General features: G+C 41.1%; 1 protein-coding gene across 1 annotated transcript in view; it reads right to left on the reverse strand.

Annotated features, from left to right (window-relative positions):
- LOC124777290 (WD repeat and FYVE domain-containing protein 3) overlaps window positions 1-27569 on the reverse strand; it is a 299899-nt gene that overhangs the window by 137544 nt on the left and 134786 nt on the right. The window contains exons 24-29 of the mRNA XM_047252642.1: window positions 27282-27553; window positions 21100-21332; window positions 15627-15872; window positions 11021-11241; window positions 3407-3597; window positions 2795-2943 (exon numbers count right to left, since the gene is read on the reverse strand). Of these exons, the coding sequence (XP_047108598.1) occupies window positions 2795-2943; window positions 3407-3597; window positions 11021-11241; window positions 15627-15872; window positions 21100-21332; window positions 27282-27553 (1312 nt within the window). The remainder of the gene's footprint in view (window positions 1-2794; window positions 2944-3406; window positions 3598-11020; window positions 11242-15626; window positions 15873-21099; window positions 21333-27281; window positions 27554-27569) is intronic.

Consider the following 27569-nt stretch of genomic DNA (forward strand, 5'->3'; position numbering starts at 1 on the left):
GATGAAAAACAATGGTCTTGTTAAGTATGCTGTTCCCTAACATTTATAATCAAGCATTTTATGTTAATTAGGGTAAATGACCCCAATTTCATGGCTGCTTCTGATGATGGTGAAGTGAATGAGCCTACTGACTTTGTCAAGCTCTCTCCAGAATGCATAGATCAGATGTCTGACCATGACGATATCGACAAAAATATATTGGAAGAAACTCTTCCAAGCTGATGCTGCCGTTACCCTGGACACTCATACTAATGAAAAAAGAGAGCATGGGGAAAATACAGTCCATCACAAGAACAAAATTAAAGCTAATATCACTTATAACTGAACAACAGCAAATGCAACCAACACTAAAACTTACCCCAATGTAGCACAAACTGAACAGCACAAATGCCATTTGGCAGCAGTACTAAAAGTAAAGTCTGCAGTTGATTGTGTTGAATACTTTGATGAACAAGTAATGAACTTGAATGCTGGTGAAAGTGTCCAATATGCTACACAGAAGAATAATCACAGCTTAGATCCAATGAATACAAAAAAAGTTCTTTGGTATACTGCTCTTCATTAGATACCATGTTCTCCCACAGGAACAGCCATATTGGAATGAAGATGAAGTCTTTGATATAAGGTGCATTTGGCAGTGTATGAGCTGCAATAGATATCTCAGAATCAAGTGCCATCCTGACTTCAATGATAACACACATCTCAACAAAATCCCAGCTGTCAAAAGGGATGAACTTTTCAAGATAAATCCCATGATGGACTTTCTGAATAACAATTTCATTAAATTTAAAGTTTCTTCTGATAGCCTGAGCACTGATGAGCAGAAGGTTCGATATTATGGACACCATTATTTGAAACAATAAATTCGCAGGAAACCTGAGACTCAGATTCAAACAGAGGGCCATGTACAGTTCCAGTCATCTACTCTCAGTAATGAAAATATTCCACTGCTCCAATTTAGGAGGGTGGAAAGGGCACGTTGTGCGCAATCATCCACTGCTGCTCATCAAAAAGTGGTAGGATATCCATCATACCCAAAGGCATCGACATCCTGTGTTCCAGCTGAACTTAGGACTTTCCAAACTGGACATGTGATCGCAAGCATGACAATGGGGAAGCAAAGGAAATGTTGAATTTGCATAAAAAATGCAAGGAAACAATGCTTTGTACCCAATTGTCAACTCCATATTGAATGCTTTGTTTTTTGGCACACAAATTAAATGAAAATGTAAAAAGAGAGTGGCATATGTCATGATCCCCATTTGGGGACTGAAGTTTTTCTTTTCATTTTATAGTCTTATTCCCAGTCTCTATGTCAATAAGGCAACCTAGAATTACATGTAGATTGAAGGAAAAAAAATCATCAGGTAATGGATTAAGCCCATGCCACTTGTGAAACTCTACCAACTAGCTGTCATTAGTGTCACCAGACTTTTATCATGAAGTAGCTGCCAACACAGAAAGAACAAATCAGTCTCCTCAGGAAAACCATCCATTACATAAGCACATTCCAGCAGCTGCAAGATTGAGGCCCAGACCACTGTTGAGGCCAAGAAGAAGTTTCCTCAAGACCACTTCAGTCTCACAACCAGCAGCAGCAGCTATAGAAAGAACATAATTATGGATCTCTCAAACTGAGAATAACTCCACCTGGCCTCTCCCTTTGGAGACCCTCCAACCCGGTCATGAACAAAAATGGGTTGTGTGAAGGTCACTCAGCTGTCTTCATTCTGGAGTTGGAAGATACAGGAGTAATCTACGAAATGGCTCTTCAACTATGCCCCACATCTTGAACAGCAGAAGATCTGCTTACGGCCCTGGGTGCAACTGAAGTTGCACGATTTTGGTCAAGAGTAGTGTAGCTTGGTAATTCTTTCTTTTATTTGTTTGTAATGGTAATTACCACAAATTGTCTTTGTTTTCTCACTAATCAATAAATAACAGCTCTGCTTAAGATTTTTTTTTTATAAAGTCATTATAGCATCCTCACAATCTGGAGCTAAAAACCTCTGTTTCCTGCAACATACAACATTCCTCTGCAATGCAGGGTGGTGGTCACTGAGTCACCAAAACTGGCCGAGAGTTCGAAAGTAACGTGAAACTGGTGGAAAAGATAAACTTTCACAACTTGTGACAGTAAACCCCTTTGGGGACTAAAGGATGATATGCATACAAGTGCACTCATGAGTCTGAGAGCTGAACAGGTGTGGTTGCCAAGCATGTCTTTGGCAGAAGTGAACATCAGAAGTGAGGAGGTAGCTCACGGCTCAGCCTACAGATGACAGCAAGTGTAAAGTGCTTGTCCAAAGTGATTTGTCAACTTATATTTTTGTCAAGGTGGGAGGAAAGGAGGTAGCCGAGTTTGAATGGACACATGTGGTGTGATCCGCAGTCCTCTGTGTCCACTGTGGAAACATGCGGCAGAGTAACACACTTTTAAAACCATAGTCGCAGTAGAAGGTGCACGAAACACCAAAGCTAAGTAAAAGTTAAGCATGTCAGATTAAGTGTGTTGTGAAGATCAAAACAGATTAGCCTACGCTGAAGCACATGGCGCATTTAGTTTAGGAGTTCCACAGCCATAAAGACATTCAAATTATCATAAATTAAGAAAATCAGTAACTTCTGTTATATCGACTTAGAGCCAAGTGATGTCCCAAAAGAAGTGTAAAGTAAAGTAGAATGCTGGTCTGATACTAAACATTAGGAATTAATATTTATTTATGAGTTACTAGTATATTTGGCATGTAATTTTAATAAAAATATCATTAACAGTGGTAAAGATACCACATACCTTTTGCCCTCCTGGTTAAGCATTGTTCGGACCATTCCCAAAAGAACTATGATAGCTTCAGAACACAGAGACACCCGACTTGCCACACTTGTCACCGATTGACTAACAGGTACACCAAACATGAAATTCCATACACTGTCCAGGTCAAGCTGAAAAGTAAAACAGTTATTCTTTAAAGTCTGGGAATATTTTTCTTTTGGTTATATACACATTCATAAGAATATGCCAAATTTCCATTCTCATTTTTCTTTTCTCTCAGTATCCTTCAATTAGCTGCTGCTTATGTATCTGGATGCCCTGGTTAATGTTTCTAGGAAAAAACATTTATATGACAGACATTACCTACAAACTATATTTGCTTCAGCATGATGACTTGTAAGCATTGCCATTGAGCATGTAAGTAAACTAAGTCTTCTTTAGCTATTTCAGCAACATAATTACATTCTCCAAACAACACACTCAAACAACTGCTACAGTTATAAGAGAAATTAGATGAATCTCTTTGTGTGATATATTTTTACCAACCAAACGTCATTCATTCATAACATTGACATGTGTAACATATCCTTTTAAAAACGACATATAAATTACATGCAACAGAACAGTACTAACCTTCGAGTCTGCAGGAAGCAGCTTCACTGGTTGTCCCATCATTAAAGCCATAAGAAGAAAATAAACCTCTGGTACATCAATGTGCAGAGGCATTAAGTACCCAAGCCTCTGAAACCCAGGCACTCCCAGTGCTTCTGCTTTTATTTCTCTACAAAATGGGTACTTTGGCGTAGATGGTGTAAACTGACAACCTAATAAAATAAAATTGTATATGAGGAAGATGTTGAAATACCTGTATGAGCCATGATTGTCATTTGAAAGCACACACATTTTTGTCTGAGTATAAAGTAAGCAAATAATCCAAACTGGAAAACAAAAACAAACAATTGCCTCCCCACGTCACACAATTTACTGGCACTCTATATGCATGTCACATATTCATAATGATCGTAATTGCAAGACTAACCACAATGCCAGTGTGCAGTGCCATCAATGTTGAAATTAATGAGATTCCATTTTTACACAACTTATAGCCTCTTTCCCAGTCAACAAGGTTTTCTGTCATGTGTATCTTCATGGACTCTTTAATAATGATACCCCAAAAGAAAATTAGCAGTTGCCAAAACTATTATTTTATCATAGTCCACTGCATGTCTGGTGTATAAGCAATGTTCCATCAATGGCAGACTTCACTGGTTGCAAAAGGTGAATGGTACACTGATGATGTTCTGTGGCTCATGTGTACTGACAGTACCCTGTTGAATGTCAAAGTATTAATTTTTCTTAAAGACTGCTGCTAAGGTGGGTGAGCTCCTAAGTAGACTGTCAAAATTTGGAACTGTGTTTACCTTTTGCACAAGTCTTTTAAGAACAGATATGGTTCATGATGGATTAAGATACTTTAAGTCTGCAAATTCAAACCCCTATGAATTGGCTTACGGTAAACTGATGACTCCGAGAGTCATCATTTTCTACATCCTCATCATCTACATCTACATCTACACACACACACACACACACACACACACACACACACACACACACACACACACACACACTATACGAACAACTGTGAAGTGTATGGAACAGGGTACATGCCACTGTACCACTTATTACAGGTTTTCCCCCCGTTCCGTCCACCTTTGTAACACAGGAACAATGATTGATTGCCTGCCTGGGCACACTAATTAGTCCAATCTACCTTATTTTACAGACTATAAGACCCATTTTTTTCTTAGAAAAATTGCCTCCAAAATTCAGGTGCATCTCACTCTCGAAATTAATTTAAAAGTGCCCAATGTTTGATTTAGAATTTCCACTAGTCTTCAAAATAGCCATATATTTGATGCTGTGGGAAACCTATCCCTATCTAGCAAACACTGGATTCAGCTGGCAGCAATAGTGCACCGATGCGACAAACATGAGTTGTGAGGATTCACAAGCTTGCTAACACTGTCTCCCTCTCACCTCAACATCACAAACCCAAAAAACTGTCTAGCCTATGACGTGTCATTGCAATCTATGGTGCCAGTAAACTTGAACTGAAAGTGAATTGTGTTATCGGTAACAGTCCAATATTTTTGTTAGTAGCTGGTTTCGTAACGGAAAAAAATAAAAGCTATTCATTTGATGTGGGCTATAAATTTAAAGTGACAGCATATGCATAAGAACACGGAAACAGAGCAGCTGAGCACCATTTTGGCCCTCCAACTACAGAAAAAGACCACTCGTGATTGGTGGGCTTAAAAAAAGGGGGGAAGAAGAAGAAGAAGAAGAAGAAGAAGAAGAAGACGAAGGGGGGGGGGGGGAGAGAGAGAGAGAGAGAGAGAGAGAGAGAGAGAGAGAGAGAGAGAGAGAGAGAGAAATAGATGAGGAAGGCTAAATGTGCAAATAGAGGACTGAATGCAAAACGGATGATGATGAATTTCAGGGATTTTAAAGGTCAGTTTGATTTTATACACTAAGAATTTTTTTTAGTCTGACATTGCAATCTAATAACAAAATAGTAAAAATGTTATTTTTTAAACTAATTGCTTAAAAATTAATGTGCATCTTACAGTCAGTAAAATATAGTAGGTCTCTCAACCCCTAAAAGAGTGATATGTGAAGGGTTTAAGTATATTCCTACTGAAATAATTTAAAGCTGGTTCTTAAAATTTTGAAAGCAGACTTTCTTGGGATAGTTTATAACTAACTTCAAGAGCATGCCATTGCAGTTTCTTCAGTATCTCTGACACTCTCCTAAAAGTCAAGCAAACGCTTGACCATTTGTGCTGCCCTTCTATGTCAGCTTTCAATAACCTCTGTTAGTCCCATTTGATGCAAGTCCCACACACTAGAGCTATATTCTAGGATGGATCGCATAAATTATTTGTAAGCAATCTGCTTTGTAGACTGATTTCATTTTCCCTGTACTCTGCCAACAAACCAAAGTCTACCATCTGCTTTACCCATGACAGAGCCTATGTGATCATTCCATGTCATATCCCTAAGAAATGCTACAGCCAGTTATTTGTACGCTTCCAACTATGACTCATTCATATTACAGTTATGGGACACTACATTTTTTCTTCATTTTGTGAAGTGCTCAACCTTACATTTATGAGCATTTAAAGTAAGCTGCCAATCTTTGCAGCACTTTAAAATCTTATTAAGGTCTGACTGAATATTTAAGCAGCTGCTTTCATACACTACTTCATTAACATTCTTCCATGGGGCACACCCTAAGGCACTTCTACATCTGACAACAACTCTACATCCAAGATAACAAGCTGTATCCTCCCTACCAATAAATCCTCAATCCAGTCACGAATTTCACTTTGAATCCCATATGAATTTACTTTCGATAATAATCATAAATGTGATACCAAGTCAAATGCTTTTCAAAAACTGAGACATACTGCATCTATGTGACTGCCTTGATCCATTGCTTACATAATTTCATGTGATAAAAGTGGAAGTTGGGTTTCATATCATCAATGTTCGTGGATTCCATGCCGATTAGCACAGAGGAGGTCATTCTGTTCAAGATACCTGATTATGTTTGAGTTCAGAATATGCTCCAAGATTCTACAATGAATGGATGTCAAATATATTAGATGACAGTCCTGTGGATCACTTCTACTACCCTTCTTGCAGACAGGTGTGGCTTGTCCTCCTTCCAGTTATTGGGCATGGTTTTCCATCTAACTGGAATATCCAAAACCAGCAAACAACCATCTTTTTCTGCTCCCTTAGTAAACCAAATGCTCTAATGAACTCAAAATTAATATAAAAATGTCCAGTTTCTGATTTAGAATTCCCGCCAGTCTTAAAAACGGCCATATATTTGATGTCGTGGGAAACCTATCTCTATCTGGCAAGATTGGATTCAACTGGGATTCACAAGCTTGCTAATACTGTCTCCCTCCCACCTTGCCATCACAAACAAAGAGATGTGTCACTGCAGTCTACGGTGCCAGTAAACTTTAATCAAAAGTGATGGTGTTATCAGTAACAGTGGCTAGTTTGTTAATGGTCAGTACAAAATAAAACAGTGGTGCCTCAAGGTGCAGTAACAATACTGTCCAGAACAGCAATTTGCCCTGTAAATAACTCTACACATGGTCCAAAATGAGAGTGAGGACACAGAATAAAATCACTAATTCAGCAGCATGAGCTTCCAACAAATGTTTTAATACCACAGGGTGCAGAGAAAAGAAGATAATGTATCTTGTGGGAGATTGAAACATAGGCGGAAAAATGTTGGGGACAGTGCATATGAATAGTAACTAGCTACTCAGTTTTCAACAGCAGTAACACAAATTTGCCACCTCAAGACATAGAAGTGATTGACATCTCTCGTGGATCACAATGGCAGGATTCAATAAAATGGTACACAGTCTTCATGCGAGTGTGCTGGCCACAATGGCTGGGAGCTCGAATCTTGGCTAGTACCCACATGGGAACATGCATTTGCTGGTGGGAAAGAATGTCATGCACAGTGTAATGAACAGCTTTATATACTGTACTGTAGAGATGCCACAGCACTGGCAAGTTTCACGACTTTTTCAACAAGCATCTGAGAATGGACTCGGTACTGTGTACTGCACTATTAGAGATATGAAGTCCATAGATATGTGGCATGTCTGTCACAGTGTGTGCTCGGGATCAAACTCTGGTGTTGTAGCCCCAAGGAGAAGTAGAGAACTGAGAACTTGGTTAGGTCAACACAAGTTTCTTGGTCTAATTAGCCAGCAACCACAACAGACATACTGAGGGTCCTATATCATCATATTTCAAGATATTTGTCATCATGTGTAACATTCGAAAGTAAATTTATCGATCTTCGTCATTCCCGTGTATTTGCAGATACCTCTGGTTTATCCTAGGCAGAATTCTAAGGTAATCGCTGCCCACTGACAATATTTAGAATAAAGCCTGATTGTTGATGCTGGCTGTGAGTACTCAGAATGGCAGATTAATGAAGTACAGTCTGAGAGTCCAAGCCTAGAGGCTGGACTGAGACAATAAGTGGACCAGCACTGTTCTGATGAAATTGTTAATTTGTTTGGAATATGATTACCAGCACAGCATTTGTTCTCCTTGGAATTTCAGTGGGAAAAGATTGATGTCATACGGTGGCAAGCAGAATATTGCTAAACTGTGTGTGTTTAAAATTGCTTGCTATGAGTAGTGCTCTCAGCAACAGACAGTACAGTTAATGATCTACTAATGTTGACTGTTCTTATTTGAACCAGTCATTATTTGCTTTATTAAATTATCAGCCATTGGAATGTGTCTCCTTTCATTAATGGTGTAGAGAAAGGCAATAATCATCGTACAATACCATGCACCCAATGGTGGTCTTATTAAGGGTGTTCAATCACATGGCAGAACCAAGAGTTTTGGGCAGAAGCAGACAGAGGTGTACGAAGAAACAACCTCAGTGCAAATGGCTGCAGAGAGCTAGGTGTGTAAGGTTAGGGCTTAAGTGCTAAAAAAACCAGTGTGCGATAAAAGGCTGCCACAAAGCCATACATCTAATCAACTTAAACGTCAAGTTACCCTCCGTTTAGAGGCTATTGCACACAGTGACTGTTATTTTTACTTGTAAATAATAGATTTCAGCTATCAGTCATCCTTTGGAATTTTTATTGGCAGATCTAGATTTCAGCCAGAAACTAGCCATTCTCAATACACTATCATTTTTTATCAATGAATATTCAATGAACTGTGGATGAAGCCCGACCAACAGGCATTACATGCATTTATTAAAAATGATAGTGCATTGAGAATGGCTAGTTTCTAGCTGAAATCTAGATCTGCCAATAAAAATTCCAAAGGACAACTGATAGCTGAAATCTATTATTTACAACTTAAAGGGTGAAAGGTAACAGTACCGTCACATTAACTTTTTCTCTCTGGAGATTACGTGGAGTTGTTAAGAGTGCAAAGTCTGACACTGCTGAGAGTTACTCATCCACTGAGCATATAAAGACAAATGAGAAAAACAATTTTTCCTACAAGCAATTCATTTTGTGATTCCATTATTAAAGAGTCCATTATGGAGGTACATACAGCAGAAATACTTATTAACTGGGACAGCAGCTATCAGTTGGTTAATGCATGGTATCCCATTATTTCCACAATTTGTTCTCAGTTAAGCCAAAAGTGTGCTGATGGCCACAGTGAATGGCAACCAGCCAGATGACTGAGTTTGAAATTTACAGCATAAAGGGTGCTACCTCCTGGTGGTGTGGTCGGTGTTGTAATCACAATTGTGATGCATGCGCCAAACACATACTGTGCACAAATAAGTAGTGTGATGTGGGTGGCCAGTCGCAACCTTTGATAGCTGATCTGAAGATGTCTGGCTGGTGCCCAGATGAAGTGTCATGTGTGATAGTAAATGACAAATGGCCGCCCTCTTTAAACATCGAGTATTCAGTACACTGGGAAAATTTCAATATCACATTTGCGACAAATTCAAATGATAAGAAGTAAGGGAAAGAAGAAGCACTGAGTCAAACCACGAGACATACACAGAAAACTCAATTGGTGAGAACAATGCCAGTAGAATGGAGAAATCCAGGTTTGAGTTCCAGTCTAGCAAACACTTGTACTAGCCACAAATATTAAACCTAGTTTATTTAGTGCTTCCATTAGACCGGGTGCAGCACAGAAAATTCCTTATTTGAAAAGTGCATTATGTGGGCACACACATTTATGGATACTGGTAGTAATCAGAAAAAGAAACCAAGCCCTTCAAGAGCCACCAGGACACCAGAAACAATGAGCAAGTAAGGCTTGCGATTTTGAATTACCCCAAGCGATCTGCATGCAAACATGCACTGCTCTTGCAATTTCTGATCACACAGTAAGGCCAATTCTTCATGAAGACTTGAAATTTCATCCATACAAACTGCCAGTGGTGCACACACTTAATTCACACAACTCTGTTTCACAAAAAATGCATGTGACACCTTGATTGAAAACCCGCCTTATGATGCCCTTGTGTTCTTCAGTGACAAGGCACATTTTAATTTTCCTGAATGGGTGAATAAAGAAAACATGCAATACTGGAGTGGTATGAATCCACAAGAATTTCATGGGCAGTCCCTGCATATAGAATATCTGACTGGTGTGCAATATCTACAATTGGTATTATTGGCCCAAGGTTTTTGAAAAGAACAATACGGCAGTTACCATCACTTCTGAGTGTTATGTCTAGATAAGTGAGGAGCTTTTTCTCACTGAACTTGAAGAAATGGATGTGGGAGATGTCTGGTTCTTACTGGTCTATCTTAACTTCTTAGTGTACACAAATCGTCCAAGGATCCAGGGTGAGCTGTGGAACAATATTTGTGCTGCTATTGGCAACACAGACAGAAAGATGCTGGATGAAGTTGATCGAAACTTCTGCTTTTGACTCTCCAAATGCATTGAGCAGAATGAAGGCCACCTTCAAGATACCATTTTCAAAACCTAATGAAATAAAACTTTGATTGTACCTCTGTGTAAAGAAATGAAAATTAAACTTATCAACAATACTTTCTGCTTTTTTTCTTTAAAAAAAAAAATAATAAGAAAGTCCCTGCACCACGCCCTGTACTACCTTAATCTCAAGTTGACAAAAAAAATTCCCATTCTGAGACACTAAAAACATAGTCAAATAAAAATTAATGATGATTGTGCACTTGATTAAGTCTAGTATTTTTCACTTCTCCACATAAGTAAATACATGTAGAAAATAAAATAAAGCTTGTGGTCTCTCCACGAGTTTCAACATTATAAACCATATGAAAACAAATACCATATACCAACACCTAACATAAAATTGTGTGAAACATCACTTGTAACTGAATTCCTTGTCCAACATAAAGTTTTTATTTGAGACAAGAAGGTTTATTGCACAGTTGAGCCAATTACATGGAAACACAGGGCTGTAGGTACATCAGCAGTAAAGTTCACCAACTGTATCTTCTGTGGCATGCCAAACTGCTCTTTTTTCCTTCTTTTAGAATTTATCATTGGTAATTTCTTAAACACAGTCAACTGATGACAGACACTGCCAAGGCCAACAGAAATTTTTAAGTCTAACTTGTAGAGGCGAAACAAGGTTATATGTTTCACATCATAACAAATTTGATAGCAGAACATCAATAATTAAACTGATGAAATAGATCAACATACCCAGAACACTAGCTGCCATCTTGTTACGAGTCACTAGTTCAGCATCTCTCAACCATCCTCCACAAGAACTACCTTCACGAAATTTCTGCAGCAATGGTGGACAGGAACACAGCACCACAAGTATCCTGAGTCCCCAGACAACTGTTGACGGATGCAGCTGGCCTTGGAGGAACAAGAGCACCCAGTCTAGACCAAGAACCTGGACGACCTCTTCGCAGAAGCTGTTAATGAAGCACAATGCTGTCACTAAATTATAGAAATGTAATTAACTCCTCACTCTGATTTTTCAGTTACAATTAGACAGTATAGGAGCAACAACATATAAATTGGATATTTAATTTTAAAAATAAGGCCAGATCAGTAATTTGACAACTAAAAAATTAAATTTCATTTGAGAATCAAAATTTATTCTTCTGAAAGTAATTCATGTCAATATTTTACAACCATGACTTATTAAAGTGATAGTTTCAAATACTAACAAAGAGATAGAGGGGCTGGCCAGTACTTACCTCAGCTCAGTACAGCCGATAGATACACAAAAAACAGAACCGAAAATTTACGTTCCTAGCATTCGGAACAAATGTTCCTTCATCAGGAAGGAGAGAGTGGAAGTGATAGTTTGGTAATATTCGCACCTGTCAGCACCTGCCTTCTGTGGAATGGGGATTATTACATACTTCTTGAAGTCCAAAGGTATTTCTCTAATCTCACACATCTTGCACACCAGGTGGAATAGTTGTCTCATAGCTGGCTCTCCCAAGAATCTCAGCAGTTCTGACAGAATGTCGTCTAGTCCAGAGTCTTTCAACTTAGTTCTTTCAGTACTCTGTCAAATTCTTCTCACAGTATCGTACCAACCATCTCATCTTCATCTACTTCCTCTTTTCTTTCTATAATATTGCCTTCAGGTTCATTTCCCTAATATAGCCTCTCTATATACTCCTTCCACCTTTCAGCTTTCCCTTCTTTGCTTTCCATCTGAGCTCTTAATATTAATACAGCTGTTTCTTTCTTCTCCAAAGGCCTCTCTAGTTTTCCTATAAGAAGTATCTACCCTTCCCCTAGTTACATATACTTCTATACCCTTGCATTTGTCCTCTAGCTGTTCCTGTTTAGCCATTTTGCACTTTCTCTCAATATCATATGTTGTATGCCCATATTATGTTTCACCTGCTTCATTCGCTGCATTTTTATATTTTCTCCTTTCATCAGTTACATTCTATATCTCCTGTGTTATCCAAGGATTTCTACTAGGCTTTGTCTTTTTAGCTGTTTGATCCTCTGCTGCTTTCACTATTCCATCTCTCAAAAATACTCATTTGTCTTTCACTGAATACCTTCCTGCTGTTTCACTCAATCATTGCCTAATGCATCCTCAAACTCTCAACAACCTCTGGTTCTTTCAGCCTATCCAGGTCTCATCACCTTAATTTCCTAACCTTTCTCTACAATTTCTTTAGTTTTAATCTACTGTCCATAATCAATAAATTGTGGTCAGAGTCCACCACATCTGCCCTGGAAACATTTCATTATCTTATCATTATACAATCAATCTAAAATCTTTCACAGTTTCCATGTCTCTTCCAGGTATACAAACTTGTTTGATGATTCTTAAATCAAGTGTTACTGATGATTAAATTATGCTCTAGCAAAATGTGCTGATAGCCTCCTCAACATCGGAACCCTTTAAATAACTGAATTGTGACTTCAACAATGTATTATTTGCTGTCAGAGTGTTAAGAAGCCAATTGTATATTATGTGATTTGTCAACTTGTCCTCACAATGATGCAGTTCACACATGAATATCTAGATGTTGATGTCCATTAGGCGCAATATTTCAGCAAGCGAGCATGCGGCTGTCATAAGGTCAACTGATGAATTGACTGCCTATGAGCTGGTTTCCCCCCCACCCCCTTTCCTCCAACTTGCCACTCGATCTGCCAACTGTGCCCAGGAGCAAGTATGCGGCTAGACACCATTATTGACACCTCACTGAATTTGAATGAGGTCATGTAATAAGGCTACAAGAAGCTGGATGTTTTTATCTGCAATATTGTTGAAAGACTTGGCACGAACGTAGCCACTGTACACGATTACTAATAGTGATGGTTACAAGAAAGTATAATTGCAAGAAGATTGAACTCTGGACAGTCACCTGGCACTCCCACAGGGAAGGCCAGTGTGTTAGGTGTGTGGCTATGTCGCATGATACTGCCATTTGCACCAGCAATTTGAGCCGCAATAGGCATCGCAGTGACACTGAACTGTTACAAATGAGTTACTTGAAGGACAGCTCTGAGCCAGACACCCAGTAGCATGCATTCCACTGACTCCAAACCCTCGCCATTTATGACTTCGATGGTGTCAAGTGAGAGCTCATTGGAAGGCAGGGTGGAGGCCTGTTGCATTTTCCGATGACAGATGGTTCTGCCTCAGTGCTAGTGATGGCCATGTGTTTGCTACGAGGAGACAAGCTGAGGGCCTGCAACCAACCTGTCTGCATGCTAGACACACTGGAATTACACCTGGAGTAATTGTATGGGCTGTGATTTCATATGACAGGAGGATCACTCTCATGATTATCCCACACATGCTGACTGCAAGTTTTTATGTCAATCTAGTGATTCTCTCTGTTGCGTTGTCATTGATGAACAACATTGCAGATGGTGTTTTTCAGTGTGATAATGCTTTTCCACAAAACACTGCTGTAACCAAACATGCTCTACGGAGAGTGAACATGTTGCTTTCGCCTGCTCGCTCACCAGATCTATCTCCAGTGGAGCACATATGGGACATCATAAGACGACAACTCCAGTGTCATTCACAACCAGCATTAACTTTCCTGTATTGATTGACCAAGCACAACAGGCATGGAACTCCATCCCACAAACTGACATCCGGCACCTGTACAACACTATGCATGCACGTTTACTTGCTCGCAGTCAACATTCTAGCAATGACATTGGTTATTAATGTACCATCATTTCAAATTTGCAATAATTAATCTCACAGTTACATTAATGTCTGATATTGCAATGTTAAGCACTTAAATGTGTTACCTAGACAAATGTACACCTGAAATTTCATTACTCTACATTAATTATTCTTTGGTGTTATGATTTTTTTTTCTCCTTTCAGTGTATTAATATTTCCAACTCTTCCGACAGAAGAATTCAAGTGAGGTTAGTCATGGCGTCTCCCAACACTTACGAACTCAACATTTGTATTTCTTGACGCTTGAGCAATCTAAACTGATTCACACTCCACATAGCTGCCAACATATCTGCCAATACTTTTGCCTGGCCCAACCACAGTGTTTTCCCTGCTGAAGTCTTTACAAAGGGATCCAAAATCTTCTATTATGTGACCCAGACCAGCACTAGTTCATGCTGCAAAAGTTGGCCTACACCTCAAGTATGAGAACTACCAAACAATGAAATTTTCTTTCTCTTTCCTGGCTTCCCTAAATTCTTACTGTTCAATTTATCACTGAAAGTTACTTGTGACTGTCTACACTTACTTCTGCCTTAGGGCCTTCAGTTGCTTACTGAAGCAACAGGTAAAACTTATTTTTCATATTCACCAAAAAGCTGCCAGATGAAGTTCTAAGCTTGTTGTCATTCTCTACCCTTTTTTACCCTTGTCCCTCCTTAACCTGTCCAGATTTTTCCTAGCCTCATCTAATCCAGCTTGAAGTGCAGCAATTTTCCCCTAGTGTTCCACTATCTATCTATCTTCATTACACTATTCTTAAAAACCACTGAAGAGCTGCATTTACTTCCCCAATTTCCATGTCTTTATAGTCACAGCTGAGGCTCTGTTTTCAGAATAATCCCTTCAAAACATGGCTGGAGTATAATATTTTTATTTTCTAATTGTTCACTGTATTTAACCTCTTGCCTATTCCAGAGACTGAAGCAACTTCTCCTCCCCACAGCATCTGTGTATGCACTCTTTCCAGTTTGCCAATTTTAATCTGACAAAGCAAGTGATGAAAATACCAAAAGACATAATTTAACAGTGTTAGTGATCCAGCTGTGGCTGGTAAGTGGAAATACTTCTTCTGTCACGTAGATCATTAATGTTTATTTTCACCATGGATTTCTGTAGTTGTGTGTGTTTCTTGCCAGTGGAGCATCAGGGCAAGTGTAACAGATCACTAAAAGCCCTCTCTACATACGCTTCTTTTCTAAATGTGTCTGTCTATTTCACAAAGTAGACAATCATTACTTCCACATGATATCAGTACAATATCATCATTTGCTTCTCTTAACTAGATCAAAATTTCCGCAGATAATCAGTAGATAGTTTCTCTTTGTCTTTAAACAACACTTGTACTTTGAAACACAGTATGTCCTTCAGAAACAATTGCTCAGAAGACAAACTTAAAAATCTAAATTACTAGAAGTAGTAGTAGTAGTAGTAGTAGTAGTAGTAGTAGTAGTAGCAGCAGCAGCAGCAGTAGCAGTAGTAATAAACAGCACCACAGCCAGAGGTGGCTCTATGTCAACAATCCAAAATGCATGTCCTTATTACTGTAACTAAAAATGCTAAATTTCTCTACCTCTCTGCCACATATATCTTACAAAATATGATCATACTCACGTTGTACTAACAGCACTCCGTGGTGTGAACAGGAGAGAGTGGAGCAATTGTAAACATCGATTACGTAACACTATTCCTGTAATCATGTCAGATTCTTCATCTCCATATATGGGTACTACTGCCATGAGACTCAGTTCATCTCCAGTAATGGCAGGCTGTTGCCTATTCTGACCTTCTTGCAACGTTATCTTCTTTTCATCTGCTGTAGGCGAAGTGGGAAGTGTTGCTGCTACAAATTGTCCAAACCTATGGAAAATATTAAATCCTTACCGTACACAGTGTTTTCTTCTTTTAAACAATTGAATTAAATAATACCCTTAATCCTAAACCATATTTTAATTTATTTTGAAATGCACAAAGTAGCTGCCACTTGTGGTTTTATTTATGGTGAGATGTTCTTTACTATTCTGAGTTACGGCTGTGCACATGTGCGCCTAATATGGCTAAATGGACTGTCTGGACTGATAATCTGATATTATTGGATTTTGAGTGAGTATTTTTTTTTTTTTTCATATAAACACTAGATAGACAAACACATACTTAAAATGTATCTATTGGTAAGAAGGCTACACAGGACAATGGAGTGTAGTTACAGTTATACACAATGGAAATACTGCCTTATGGTGAACTCAAGAAATCTAGACACACTTAAACTAAACTAATCATATCTCACTATATAACTGTTCACACCCTAATTGGGAGACAAAAGGATGGTGAAAATAGGGAAGAGTATTTGCAGACCCCCATGAACCATGGACCTTGCCGTTGGTGGGGAGGCTTGCGTGCCTCAGCGATACAGATGTGCCGTACCGTAGGTGCAACCACAACGGAGGGATACCTGTTGAGAGGCCAGACAAACATGTGGTTCCTGAAGAGGGGCAGCAGCCTTTTCAGTAGTTGCAGGGGCAACAATCTGGATGATTGACTGAACTGGCCTTGTAACATTAACCAAAACGGCCTTGCTGTGCTGGTACTGCGAACGGCTGAAAGCAAGGGGAAACTACAGCCGTAATTTTTCCTGAGGACATGCAGCTTTACTGTATGATTAAATGATGATGGCGTCCTCTTGGGTAAAATATTCTGGAGGTAAAATAGTCCCCCATTCGGATCTCCAGGTGGGGACTACTCAAGAGAACGTCATTATCAGGAGAAAGAAAACTGGCATTCTACGGATCGGAGCGTGGAATGTCAGATCCCTTAATTGGGTAGGTAGGTTAGAAAATTTAAAATGGGAAATGGATAGGTTAAAGTTAGATATAGTGGGAATTAGTGAAGTTCGGTGGCAGGAGGAACAAGACTTTTGGTCAGGTGATTACAGGGTTATAAATACAAAATCAAATAGGGGTAATGCAGGAGTAGGTTTAATAATGAATAAAAAAATAGGAGTGCGGGTTAGCTACTACAAACAGCATAGTGAATGCATTATTGTGGCCAAGATAGACACAAAGCCCATGCCTACTACAGTAGTACAAGTTTATATGCCAACTAGCTCTGCAGATGATGAAGAAATAGATGAAATGTATGACAAGATAAAAGAAATTATTCAGGTAGTGAAGGGAGATGAAAATTTAATAGTCATGGGTGACTGGAATTCGTCAGTAGGAAAAGGGAGAGAAGGAAACATAGTAGATGAATATGGATTGGGGGGAAGGAAAGAGAGAGGAAGCCGCCTTGTAGAATTTTGCACAGAGAATAACTTAATCATAGCTAACACTTGGTTCAAGAATCATAAAAGATCCTGGAGATACTAAAAGGTATCAGATAGATTATATAATGGTAAGACAGAGATTTAGGAACTAGGTTTTAAACTGTAAGACATTTCCTGGGGCAGATGTGGATTCTGACCACAATCTATTGGTTATGAACTGCAGATTCAAACTGAAGAAACTGCAAAAAGGTGGGAATTTAAGGAGATGGGACCTGGATAAACTGAAAGAACCACAGGTTGTACAGAGTTTCAGGGAGAGCATAAGGGAACAATTGACAGGACTGGGGGAAAGAAATACAGTAGAAGAAGAATGGGTAGCTTTGAGGGATGAAGTAGTGAAGGCAGCAGACGATCAAGTAGGTAAAAAGACGAGGGCTAATAGAAATCCTTGGGTAACAGAAGAAATATTGAATTTAATTGATGAAAGGAGAAAATATAAAAATGCAGTAAATGAAGCAGGCAAAAAGGAATACAAACGTCTCAAAAATGATATCGACAGGAAGTGCAAAATGGCTAAGCAGGGATGGCTAGAGGACAAATGTAAGGATGTAGAGGCTTGTCTCACTAGGGGTAAGATAGATACTGCCTACAGGAAAATTAAAGAGACCTTTGGAGAGAAGAGAACCACTTGTATGAATATCAAGAGCTCAGATGGCAACCCAGTTCTAAGCAAAGAAGGGAAGGCAGAAAGGTGGATGGAGTATATAGAGGGTTTATACAAGGGCGATGTACTTGAGGACAATATTATGGAAATGGAAGAGGATGTAGATGAAGACGAAATGGGAGATAAGATACTGCGTGAAGAGTTTGACAGAGCACTGAAAGACCTGAGTCGAAACAAGGCCCCGGGAGCAGACAACATTCCATTAGAACTACTGATGGCCTCGGGAGAGCCAGTCATGACAAAACTCTACCATCTGGTGAGCAAGATGTATGAGACAGGCGAAATGCCTTCAGACTTCAAGAAGAATATAATAATTCCAATCCCAAAGAAAGCAGGTGTTGACAGATGTGAAAATTACCGAACTATCAGTTTAATAAGTCACAGCTGCAAAATACTAACGCGAATTCTTTACAGATGAATGGAAAAACTGGTAGAAGCCGACCTCGGGGAAGATCAGTTTGGATTCCGTAGAAATGTTGGAACACTTGAGGCAATACTGACCTTACGACTTATCTTAGAAGAAAGATTAAGAAAAGGCAAACCTACGTTTCTAGCATTTGTAGACTTAGAGAAAGCTTTTGACAATGTTAACTGGAATACTCTCTTTCAAATTCTGAAGGTGGCAGGGGTAAAATACAGGGAGCGAAAGGCTATTTACAATTTGTACAGAAACCAGATGGCAGTTATAAGAGTCGAGGGGCATGAAAGGGAAGCAGTGGTTGGGAAAGGAGTGAGACAGGGTTGTAGCCTTTCCCCGATGTTATTCAATCTGTATATTGAGCAAGCAGTAAAGGAAACAAAAGAAAAATTCGTAGTAGGTATCAAAATTCATGGAGAAGTAGTAAAAACTTTGAGGTTCGCCGATGACATTGTAATTCTGTCAGAGACAGCAAAGGACTTGGAAGAGCAGTTGAACGGAATGGACAGTGTCTTGAAAGGAGGATATAAGATGAACATCAACAAAAGCAAAACGAGGATAATGGAATGTAGTCAAATTAAGTCGGGTGACGCTGAGGGAATTAGATTAGGAAATGAGACACTTAAAGTAGTAAAGGAGTTTTGCTATTTAGGGAGTAAAATAACCGATGATGGTCGAAGCAGAGAGGATATAAAATGTAGACTGGCAATGGCAAGGAAAGCGTTTCTCAATAAGAGAAACTTGTTAACATCGAGTATAGATTTAAGTGTTAGGAAGTCGTATCTGAAAGTATTTGTACGGAGTGTAGCCATGTATGGAAGTGAAACATGGACGATATCTAGTTTGGACAAGAAGAGAATAGAAGCTTTCGAAATGTGGTGCTACAGAAGAATGCTGAAGATAAGGTGGGTAGATCACATAACTAATGAGGAGGTATTGAGTAGGATTGGGGAGAAGAGGAGTTTGTGGCACAACTTGACTAGAAGAAGGGATCGGTTGGTAGGACATGTTTTGAGGCATCGAGGGATCACAAATTTAGCATTGGAGGGCACCGTGGAGGGTAAAAATTGTAGAGGGAGACCAAGAGACGAATACACTAAGCAGAATCAGAAGGATGTAGGTTGCAGTAGGTACTGGGAGATGAAGAAGCTTGCACAGGATAGAGTAGCATGGAGAGCTGCATCAAACCAATCTCAGGACTGAAGACTACAACAACAACAACAACATTTGCAGATCTTGAGTCATGCAACAACTCGCCCCAAAATAGTATTCTCATGAAAAGCAAAGGTCAGGTTTGAGTTTTGGTCTGGCGTACGATCAAAAAGTTTTGAAAAAACACAGTCATGGCAGACTGAAAGATTCATTCTGGAATGGCATGTACAATGTTGATAATCTATTCTCTACCATGTCTGTTCTCTCTGAGATGCTAGAGTAGCAACATATCAGGAGAGGGGCAGCTTAACAAACAGGAAAAAGGCACTTACAAAATGGAGCTTTTATTCAGCCTGTGGTGCATAATTTAATAATTCCACAAGTAAAAATGTTGACCAAGAAAGGTATGAATTATTCAGTTTTGAATTTGGTGTGCACAGTTTGAATCTATCAGGAAGGTTTTCCCTCTCAACATGTCCAGTAAGCCTCCCCTGAGCCCGGCTCTGAGTGTCTTCCCCGAAATCTACCCCTTTTCCTAGACCACTCCAGTCCTTTTCCTTCACCCCTCTTCCTTCCCCTTCAAACCTTCTGCCTGAAGGAGACACTGGCACAGAAAGATTGCCTAGTTAGAATCTCTTACATGTGTTTTCTACCACTGTTTGGTGACTATTTTTTTATCCATCCAATTACCTCATTTTATCAGGAAGTTTTGTTACAAACAATCCTGTTGGAAGAACATCTGCAACTGAGCATTATAGCAGAGGTTGAAAATACCGCTTCAGTTGTAAATTACTTTATTTTCACACGACCAGTTTCAGACTGTTATAAGCCCATCCTCAGGTGTCATAGCTGTGCTGTGGTCCTCAAGTGCCGCATGTACCGAGCGCAGTGTGCTGCCTATGAGTGCAGAACAGCATACGCAGCACAATGCGCCTGGTAAACGCGGTGCTCGGGTACCACAGCACAGCAATGACACCTGAGGATAGGCTTCTAACAGTCCGAAACCGGTCGTCTGAAAAGAAAGTAATTTACAACTGAAGCGGTATTTTCAACCTCTGAGGAAGTTTTGTGACAGCATTGATTCAGCTACCAAGTGAGAGAATCATTCAGGATATACCTTACCATCTAAGTCCTCGAACACAGAGGAATTTGCATTTTACCTCTATAGTACTATGGATGAACTGCTTTGAATGACATTGACATTCTTTAATGTTCAGAACACAGTTCCAATTTTAAAAAGTTTATGAACTATGCAGCAAATATTTACTTTATAATAAATAACATTTTATTTAACCACAAACACAACAATACTGCAAGAATTTGAAGTTCATAATACTGATAACAATAAAAGCTAATTACAGTCTATTTTACCAACTATGCAAGCATTTCAAATTTATGGTAATGAGCACTAATGCCATGAAAATGTCATTTTTTATTGTAATTATACGCTATGAGCTACTGTTATTGCTAGAATACTGGCATTACCTCAGTATTTTAGTAACAAAATTAGTAGTAATATATTACCACTGACCCTAGAAGGTCAGAATGCCTCGGTGTTCCCGCCAGAAGGGTGCCGAGCAGTTGTAACAAGACCTGCCGTGTGGGAGCACACGACACAGAAGGCAGGACTAACAGCAGGCGGGGCACTAGGCCGAGGTCTCTCACTGTACGCAAATTGGCACGCTTCTCACTAGACTCCGAGACTAGCTCCAGGAGGTGCTCGAACAGAGAACGCTGGAGTTCACCTGGAGCTTCGTGCCAAACCTAAAACATATTGCTGAAATCACAACTACTTTCCAAATAAGGATAAAAAAACTGCACATCAATCTGGAAAGTTCACACACCAGGACTTTTGCCTGACCTCATCTTCACTACAGGTCAATCTGGAAAGTTCACACACCAGGACTTTTGCCTGACCTCATCTTCACTACAGGTCTGTCCCTGATGGAATGTAACAATACTATGACAAGGAAAGTTGCGAAGATGCTGAGTCGAAGATAGGCACAACAAAAAGACTGTCACAATATAAGCTTTCAGCCTGCAACGCCTTCGTCAAAAACACACACACATGTGCAAACACAACTTACACACATAGTGTCAGGCAACTGTAGCCACACTACATGCAGCAGCAGCGTATGATGGGAGTGACGACTGGGTGGGGTTAAGGAGGAGGCTGTGGTGGGGAGGGGGAAGGGGAGTGCTGCAGGTTTGACGGAGGACAGGCGAGAGGTGGGGGGGAGGGGGGGAGGGGGGGGGGGGGCTAGCAGAGAAGGAGAAAAGTAGCCAACCTTGTACAAAAACAGATCTCCCGTGCCTTATCATTCCAGTCTCCTACCACCTCCCAAAGGCCCACCATCTGGCCACAGAGGAGCATTCCCCCCATAACTCATTACCACCCAGGACTGGAGCAACTGCATTACATTCTCTGCCAAGGTTTCGACTACCTCTTGACATGCCCTGAAATGAGAAATGTCCTGCCCACTATCCTTCCCACCCTTCCCACAGTGGTATTCTGCCACCCACCGAACCTACACTATATACTCGTCCTTCCCTACACAATCCCTGCTCCCAACTCCCTACCTCATGGCTCATACCCCTGTAATAGACCTAGATGCAAGACCTGTCCCATACATCGTCCCACCACCACCCACTCCAGTCCAGTCCAGTCCAGTCACAAACATCACCTTTCCCGTCAAAGGCAGGCCTACCTGTGAAACCAATCATGTGATCTACAAGATATGCTGCAACTACTGCGCTGCATTCTATGTGGGCATGGCAACCAACAAACTGTCTGTCCATATAAATGGTCACTGACAAACTGTGGCCAAGAAACAAGTGGACCATCCAGTTGCTGAGCACGCTGCCAAACATGACAGCCTTTATTTCAATGACTGCTTCACAGCCTGTGCCATATTGATCCTTTCCACCAACACCAGCTTTTCTGAAATGCGCATGTGGGAACTTTCCCTGCAATATATCCTATGTTCCTGTAACCTTTGTTAGTCATTGTCCTCACTCATCCAGCCTCCCTCTTCCCATTCCAGCATTATACAGCCCTCATTCCACCATCACACCCCCCAGTCTTTCTACTTCGCTCCTTTTCTGCCTCCATTCCTTCCCCATCTCTCCACTGCCCTCCGTCTACCCTCCCAACTGCACATAGCTGCCCTACCCTCTCTCCACCTCATCCCTGGCGCTCCCCAGCTGCACTGCTCTGGTTTTCACCCCTACCCTACTATCCCTCCCCCTCCCTGCCCCAGCCTCCTCCTTACACCCAACAAGTCGCCACTACCACCATGCACTGGTGCTGCTACTAGTAGTATGGCTACAGTTACCTAAGAATGCAGTCGTGTGTGTGTGTGAGTTGCATTTGTGTGTGTGTGTGTGTGTGTGTGTGTGTGTGTGTGTCAGTTGATGAAGACCTCAGAAGCCAAAAGCTTTATTTATGACAGCCTTTTTGTTGTGTCTATCTGTGACTCAGCATCTTCTCTATATGGTGAGTGGCAACTTTCCTTTTCATAATATTGTTACAGGTGTGTACCTCTTATCCTGAGCTCAGAGCGAGCTGACATTCCTTTGAATCTTCACAAACCTATTCCTCTCCCCTTCCTCAGGAAGGAGCTATTAGTTTTTCTAACTAGGAAGTTTATCATTTTTACTTTTATATTGGTCTATCAGCAGTACTATACCATTCACTTCCTGAAGGTTAAGTATTGGCCAACAGTTCTGTCACGAAGTAAACATTCCAATGCACACACATCATAACAAGCTGATCATCAGCAAATGACATTAAAAATTTTACCTAGTATTACTAATGACTCATTTCTAAAAATGGTGTTTTGGAAGAAGAAGAAGTCATTTAGAAGTTCATACAAACACACCTACAGAAAAAAATGAGCTATTGCTTTTGGGATGGTAGGAGTGCTAAGAGTAATCTGAACTGTCCTGAAAATATTGAAAGCAAGATGCAGTATGTGGCTTTAAATATATATTTAGCACTTATTACAATAAAACTGACCCCCACTCCCCTCGAGTCAGTTTTTCTCCTAACACATATTTATAAGTAGCTAGTGATATTGTTTAGTTGAGGGAATCAATGAAATATTAGAGTCTGCAGAACATATGTTCACAGCGCACAACTCAGTAAGCTCTGCCTGGCTAACAACTAACCATCGTGATCCCAAATGCCGAAGGTGTGTTAAAATTTTTTTACACATTTTCATTATATTTTCATCTTTCTTTCATCATTTGCCTTCAAATCATTAAGGGATAGAATAATCTCAATTCTTAATGTGCCTGTGTTGATATAATTGTCCAATAAAGTAGTGGCAGTTATTGACTGCAAGAGTCGACCGCCTAATATTTGAGAACAAACTTCTTTGAAAACTGTTGATCTCAGTGTGTTCCGAACTCTGTATTCGAGCGGATGTGTTTGTACCAACATGTTCGAAATAAAGTTAATTCATTATAAGCGAGTGAATACTTAATGCTGTGTTCAATATTACCGTACGTAACATCTCGATCCCCATACTCGTGACCCCAACGTTCACGAATGCGGCTTACGACGCCAGAAATGTGTACTGGAACATCGCCATGGACAAACAATGCAGCAACCCTTTGTCGGATTTCTACGTCCATCAACTTCGCATCGCACCGCATCTGGATGCAGTGTACAGGAAGTGTAATTAGTGTGTAAATTCCCGACTCTTGTGTGAATCGTGCTTTTTGGTAACTTTCATCACCTTCTCACACGTCGACAATACGACCGAGGCGCACACGTTGTCCGTTGAAATCCGCTCAACGTGTCGGTAATTTCACTTCCGGACAGTGCAGTTTTCCTTCGCTGATTAATTTGGACAATTTTGACTTGCTTTTGTGTAATGAATTAACTTTGTGCAGTGCTTCGACATCAGACAATCATGCCAAACAATGGACTGCAACAAACAGGGACTATGTTGCAAATCCCAGTTCGCACGAACTCTGAACTATGGCTAAATGGCATGCCTGGTCGAATTTACAAATGCCCATCATGGCTACCGTGTCTTCCACGCCGCATACAAATTCGTTCGACCCAGTTTCCGCACAGCCCGTCTTCCAGAGTTCGAATGTTCGCGCCAACTCTTCCACCGCTTCTCCGCGCTTGTCCCTCATTTGCAGCATTCAACTACCAACATTTCTCTCCGACCAACTTCCAATGTGGTTCATGGCTGCGGAGTATATATTCTCCTCTTATGGCATCACCGACGAAAGTGAAAAATACCTCGTACTCTTCAGGCACCTAAAGGACTATCATTATATAATTACGGACATTACCTGTGACAATTTGAGTGACAAGTACACCAGAGTGAAAGCCGCTTTAATTCAGCATCTGTCACCAACATCACAAGAACAGTTTCATCGAGGACATCCTACCGATCAACGACAATGCACCAATTACACCAATGAGAATGCCGGCTGTTTCTCAGTGCAACACTGGACGTGCCACACCTCCCTCTACGCAGCACTCGAGCTGCACCGACTCTGCCCGACAGCGACGTCACGGCCCCCGCCTGCTGGCTCACTGACCTCAACCCAGTCGAAACAAACAGCTGCGCGACATGCAATCCCGCCACAGCTAACGCACCCGCATCTTGTCAACAACTCGCCGACACTGCGCACGCTTACTGCCCGGCCGTTCACTACTCAATTGCGCCCGCAACTTGTTCACCCACCACAGAAGATTTCAGCCGTATCAATGCTTCATACAGCAGTGAATGTGTTCTCACTCCGCCACCACCGAGTACTGAGTTTCACATTCGCTATCGCACACACGATCCCTTCTACTTGAACTGTTACATAAATACTGTGCCGCCGACCTTGTCGTGCATGCCAGGTTACCCTTTGATAGAGACAGATTCTGATTTCGACCCCATCTTACTCAGTGATACACAGCAGACTACTTCACGACATACATTTTCACCTGAACAACTGCGACAGCTACATGAGCAAATAGCGACATACAACTTGTTGGTACAAGATCAGTTACACATGCTGCAGCCAACACCGACCGACTGCTGACGATCTTTTGCCATTACTACCAGCTACAAATGATACCCTGACGATCACGCTACATGGATCTATGTCCCAGATGTCACAACTGCCATCATCACGCCGCCTCAAGTGGAAATTCTACGTTACTGATGTGATACAAGCAACGTATTTACGCCGCTGCCATCTTTCCTCGGTAGTTCCAGACACTTCATTTCTGTGCCACAGCATAACCAGCCACATTCCAGTGCCGCTTGCTTTGCCGCCCTCTTCACTACCTCCGCAATGTACGACCAACACATCTTCCGTTACTGCTTCGACAAGTGAGCATCTTTCCGCTCCGACACACGACCGCGCATCAGTTTCGCACGAGCAGCTTGCAGCTTTACGACTCGACTGCAGCACTGACAGTGACAGCACACACGCAACTCCAGTTCCATCAAACTGTGTTGCCTCTCCGCCATGGACCAGTAGTTCATCCGCCAATTCGACTTCTTCATGTTCACATTATGTCTCATCGCCTTCCTGCTCCGACCTTGGTTTCGCCGACCACGTCCGCCTTCCACTACCTCTCGCCCTCGCCATGCATCATGGACAGGGCTCACAGCTACACCCCCCAAACTTTGATCATGGTTGTTCCACACATCAAAACACTGACACTGTCAACTCCACTTGGAACATCCTGCCATCTACCGCTGTAACATACTCACCGTCCACGGACTCTCAGGTGACGCTTCCATCTACACCGAAGTCATCCGCCGCCAAGGTCAATCATGTGTAGCTTGCTGTTTTCTCCCCTGCTGCGACATCAAGCGCCTCTATAACTCCATCATTACCGCAACCTGTTAAGCCACAGCATGCTTGCTCCTTTATGTCATACGGCCAATAACAAACTGTTACCGGACACGTTGTACTTATCGCGGCACTTGCCGGCAAATACTTTGGCAATACATCACATTGCATCTTCGACACACTCCGCACCTTTGATCGGATCAAAACCCCGCTGCGCCGCACGGCATCAGCGCGACGATGTTCTCCCCATCGACACGCTGCTGCCTTCTGCTTCCACCGTGCCATCAGCAGCATGGCACGGTCAACCTGTGGACGCCTTCTGCACCTCCTTCCCTCTGCAGGTCACGCCTACCAAGACATCGAGAAACGGTCCGATCGCGCCTGCCACGACACGATCGGTCACGCGCCCCTGTGCCATCAGCCAGCCAGGTGCACACACGCCTCTCTTCATCCTCACCGTGCTCCGCACTACCGGCAGGGGCTCTGTGGCAGTTATCGACTGCAAGAGTCGACCGCCTCATCTTCGAGAACGAACTTCTTTGAAAACTGTTGATCTTGATCTCTGTGTGTTTCGAACTCTGTATTCGAGCTGATGTGTTTGCACTGACATGATCGAAATAAAGTTAATTCATTATAAACGAGCGAATACTTAATGTTGGGTTCGATATTACCGTATATAACATCTCGATCCTCACAAAGTGAATGTAGTTTTTTAGCTCTTTATTTACAAATATTTTAAAACATTATAAAGATGAACGTAGAGATTCACAGCTGTACTCACTTTTCACTATATTCAACAAAAACAAAAATTATGAGCCAAAAAATCTGCATTTTAAATTTGCATATAAAATTATCCTGCCTATAATAAAGCTACCAACAAGGCAATGTCTGTACCTCCACATCACAGAGGAGATCATGGAATGCAGTTGTGTTTGGAATAGTAGAACTTTCACGGCCACTGTCAACTGTTCCAACAAGGCTGAAGGTTAAATGTAGTATGTGGCTATTCAGAAGAGGGCGCTTCTTGCGCAACAGCATAGCTAATGTCTGGTACCCACGGCGACGGTCCATTTCTAACTGTGCTGATCTGTTGCTGCGAACGACACACACAAGTGCCTTGACTGCAGCATACAAACTTTCCACATCTTGAGCCATAGCGATTAACCCTGTACCGAGAAAACA

Source organism: Schistocerca piceifrons, chromosome 1 (assembly GCF_021461385.2).
Source record: "Schistocerca piceifrons isolate TAMUIC-IGC-003096 chromosome 1, iqSchPice1.1, whole genome shotgun sequence".
NCBI lineage: Eukaryota > Metazoa > Arthropoda > Insecta > Orthoptera > Acrididae > Schistocerca > Schistocerca piceifrons.